The sequence below is a fragment of the Limulus polyphemus genome, unplaced genomic scaffold (assembly GCF_000517525.1).
Source record: "Limulus polyphemus unplaced genomic scaffold, Limulus_polyphemus-2.1.2 Scaffold5783, whole genome shotgun sequence".
In the NCBI taxonomy this organism is placed as follows: domain Eukaryota; kingdom Metazoa; phylum Arthropoda; class Merostomata; order Xiphosura; family Limulidae; genus Limulus; species Limulus polyphemus.
This window is the reverse complement of record NW_013671393.1, coordinates 4676-9456: the sequence shown is the minus strand read 5'-3', so window position 1 is coordinate 9456 and position 4781 is coordinate 4676. Positions and strand designations below refer to the sequence as shown.

Genomic DNA, 4781 nt, shown 5'->3' with positions numbered 1-4781 from the left:
AATTGGACACTTTGACAGGAATTGGCTAGGTTTTGTAATACCCGCCAAGATGCCTACAGGACAGCAGAGCATGAAGCCACTGGATACACTCCAGCAAAGCTGATGTTTGGTTGGGAACTTCGGTTGCCAGTGGATCTGATAACAGGATGCCCACCTTACGAGGAGTTGCCTGAAAATGTGTCAGAGTTCGTGAAAGTGTTATCAGAAAGGATGGATGATATTCACCATCAAGTGTGTTCCAACTTGAAAACGTCTGATGATTCCATGAAGCTATGTTATGATAAGAGATCTACTGAAATCAGTTTTGTACCAGGAGACAAGGTGTGGTTGTATAATCCCAGGAAGGCCAAAGAGAAGTCTCCTAAGTTGTCTTCTCCATGGGAAGGCCCATATCACATAGTGGATCGTCTCTCAGACGTGACTTTCCGAATAAAATGTGGTCAGCGAGGTAAACCAAAGGTGGTGCATGCCAACAGGCTTTGGCGTTATCATGCTCCAGGTCATTTCAGTTGCAAAGAAGCGAACAATGGAACAAATGATGCTGCTGAAGTCGTGTTACTTGAAAAAGCCACTGTCGAGAATATTAACATAGGTAACTGTATCTAAAATTTTGTTGCTTTTGAAAACTAACATTTTTGTCTAATACAGTGACACTGCTACATTTTAATTATAGTATTTTGGCACTTGTGTATAAAGTTAAAATCATAAATAATATACAACATTAAACTGGTACTCAATTTAAAAACAAAACAAATTGTGTACCAGTTTAACGTTGAATATTATTTATGATTTTAAATGCTACATTTATATGAGCTGAACATAAAATGGACTGGCTGGTCTGGATTGCAAGTAGCTACCTTTGATGCTTGATACATTAAGAATGACTGAAATAATAATTTGAGTAATAATTAATATGTATTTATTACTTTATAGATTTAATATATATTTGTTGTTACTTTATTAACAGTTTTACGCTTATACTGTGAGGTAAAAATGGCTACTGCTATGATTTTGTCTGGTTTATCAGCTCGATAATTTAGGATCTTCTTTTTAATAAATTCTTGAAAATGTTAAAAAAAAAGAGAAAGAACGGGGGACCAACAAAAATGTTTGCCCCAGAGCCCGTGCTGGCTCTCGAAATTCCTGCTGAGAGACATGAAATAAATAACAAAATTAAATTTTCATATAATAATAGGTAATGGTCATATTTAAAAAATTGTATTTTTTGTGAAACTGCAGAAAAAAGTTGATTTTATTAAATATTATACACAGCTTCTAAGCTCTTTATATACAGAATGTGTAAATAAAAGCAAAATCCTAAAAGCTATACTTTTTTGTGTCTGTGTTTTGTGGGATGAGGATGGGGTAAGTGGATTTTTCAAGCAGTTTGTTCCCTGGGCAAGAAGTTATTTTCAAAAGTTTCACACACCTGAAAACAAAAACTTCATATATATCTATGTTTTGAAAGAAACATTATACACATTACTTAGTTTTATATGCTGAATGCTTGCAAGATCATCAAAAAAAAGTCAGAATATGTTCTTGACGGTTAATAATTTTTTGTGTTTTATTCAGATTATGGTGAACATTGTAAAAATAAATTCTCAAATTAGTAATGTATTCTTATTTATCTTTCTAAAAACATTTATGATGTTACTGTGACTAGTACAACTTAAGAAGAAAGAGTATTATAAGTGCTTTACTGGAATACACCACAAAATCTGATGAATTTAGGGTGCTATTTAGGGTACTTTAAAATGCTTTGAGTTTATTATAAAAACATGTAAATGTACTTAAACCAAGTTATTTAAGTGAGCTAATAAACTCAGATTTTAAGTGACCAGACTCCGTTAGCTAAGTGTAGTATGGTATAAAATAAATGACAGCTGAAATATCTTGAATAAATCTTTCTGGCTAGAAATGCAGAATGTACTTATCAAAATGTATTAACATTTTAGCAATCATTCATATATGGCTAGTAAGGTTTACCTGCTTAAAGCCAGATTAAAAAAAACAACACCAGCTAGCATATGTTATTAGCTAAAATCTTCATAAGTGATTATTTCTTACCTTCCTGCAATCATTCATACTTGTCTAGTAAGGTTTACTTGCCAGATTAAAAAAAACAACACCAGCTAGAATATGTTATAGTTAAAATCTTCATAAGTGATTATTTCTTACCTTCCTGCACGACATTCCTGCAATCATTCATACTTAGTCTAGTAATTTTTACTTGGTTAAAGCCAGGTTACAACACCAGCTAGCATATGTTATAGCTAAAATCTTCATAAGTGATTATTTCTTACCTTCCTGCACGACATAGATCGCCAAACTGTAACAATCGAAAAATTTTCAACAGCACAACTTCGGGTAAGTTCTGTGCTATTTCCATTTCTGCAATTATTTCTGGTTCACATAAAAAATCTCGTAAATTTCCACCTAAAAAAGCTTACAGCATGAAGCAAGTCTCATCATAAGGAAAGGTGGAAACCTAGATGAAACAAAACAACAAAGTGATAAAATTAAGTAATTTGTACTTTAGGGAATGTAATCATTTCTGGTGTCACATCATAAAAGAATATATTCTAGAACTCTTAATAAATTTCTCAAAGTATACAACTGATTGAAATATTACTGAAATCACAAACAAATACCATTTTTGCCAATTAAATTGTTTAGGAGAGGTTTTTTCTAAATATTACATCAACATATTTAACACTGATTTTTGTACTATTTCTTTACTTGATCCATAGCAGACATTGGCAGGAGCAGGAGTAGTTTCTGGTAGATTCAAAACAAGTAAAGCCACAGAAATCCTTATCTTACCCAAGTTAGTAACTTCAGAGTTCTATACGAGTGAATAAGTTACAAAAGAATATCAATGTTTCATTGACAGTAAATATATTTCTAAGACATTGGTACACATACGTTATACTTCTATACAGGTGTGTCATTCTTCTTAACTAAGGTAGAATTCTGATACTTTGTTTTTATATTTTCCACTGTACTTTAAATTTTTAAATAACTTTTGCTGTTTCTCAGTTTAATTTGAACTCAGTTGTTTGTGTGTTCCTAATGTTAAAAACAAATCTAAGTGTGATTCTGGGGCAGTGAGCTTTCACATCACATATATAAAAAGACCATTATAAGTTGAAAGCTTTTCATAAAGTTAAGAGGACACCATATATCTAAAGTAATAATAAAAAAATTAAAGAGGCCAACATTCAAGGGTAAATCCAAAATCTCTTTGCCATACAATCCCAACATGGCCAATTTTGACACCTGAACAATAATGAAAAACACAAAAAAAATCTAGGACTTGATTTCCATCAGACTTTGTTTTTATTTCTGTTTTTGTTTATGCAATTTTACATGCTGGAATATATCTACATGTTTCCTGACACTGTACAGACAGTACATGTAATTTATATTACCTGTCATGCTACTTAAAACTGACTTCCCAGCACTTTTTGGTGCCAAAAACATAGGAAGTTTTTTAGTATGAAATATAGGAGTTGTAGGCAAATGGCTTAAAATATAGGAGGTTTTGGCACGTCAAATGCTGCAACTTGGAAAGTTAGCTAAATAGTCTATGGTTATGTATGCATATTTTGAACAAATAACAAAAGCAACTTTATGTCTAACATAAATGAAACAAAATGGCCTCCACCACCCGTTACGACCATCACATCTCAGACTTTTATTACAAAATCAGACGGGTCTAAATAATTTCACAGTATAAACAGATTTGCACATTTCCACTTTAATGACACATAAATTTAATTTTTTTGGTATTAAAAAAATGCTTTATTCTATGAAATTAAGAAACAAAAACTTACATCCCTTTTGATGTGACACTTTGCATAAATTAACATAAAACAAAATATGAACATAATACTGATATTCTTTAAATTAATTACAGTAACTTTATACACTGTATAATATGCAAATGCATATTAGATAGGGAGTATTTAACATCAGCATTGCCATGAGGAATAATGAGACTAGCTTTTGTAACATTAAGCAAGTTATGGAAATTCAAGCTTCCATTCAAGGTTTTCAAACACACAACTTGAACCAAGTTATGATCCACTCTTCCATTGGTCTCAAATGCTGTCTACATCTATGTCATGATCATAGCTTTTCCACTCATCACTCAGTGTAGCAGCATCAACATTTTGCTTCAGTCGTTGAGCTAGCTCAGCTCTGTCAATCCTGTTTTGTACAGCCTTCTTCTTTGAGGATTTAGGCACTTAATGTTACATTTTACTGTATTGGAGAATGGCAACTTTCTGGTAAAGTGTCCAGTGTCTGCCTCAAAAAATACTCTCATACTGAGAAGTGCCAACTTAGTTTGGGGTTCTAATAAAGTATCCACTGCAGTTTTCACTAGATCTATATTTATCAGTTGGAAATCTGGGAGTTGGTTTTTCTACATACATCAATTGTGTGGATCATGTTTCCATTTTCCTCAATGACACTGAGTTTGACAAAAGTGGCCACTAACTTCTGTAGAGTGTCATTCATTTCATCGTCATTCTAACATTGTCAAAAAAAGTATTTTTGTGGCAATTTTTTTGGCTTATTAGCTGTCAGTTTTGATTGAACAAATAGAAAATAAGAAATGGTGAGTATTCAGTGATTGTATATGGAGCTAATTGGTGTTCACAATGGTGCTAACATCAGCTCTCGGACAAGAATAAACATTCTAATTAAGATTTAGATTTTTAATTTTTATAAATTTATAATCAAATTAAACTTAAATTTCGGAATTAAATTTG

At 32.1% G+C, this 4781-nt stretch overlaps 1 protein-coding gene across 1 annotated transcript in view; it reads right to left on the bottom strand.

Moving 5' to 3' along the window:
• LOC106472975 (F-box/LRR-repeat protein 12-like) overlaps positions 1–2496 on the bottom strand; it is a 9178-nt gene extending 6682 nt beyond the window's left edge. Inside the window, exon 1 of the mRNA XM_013933644.2 lies at positions 2307–2496. Coding sequence (XP_013789098.1) covers positions 2307–2392 — 86 coding nt within the window. The 5' untranslated portion in view covers positions 2393–2496. The remainder of the gene's footprint in view (positions 1–2306) is intronic.
• Positions 2497–4781: the final 2285 nt, after the last annotated feature.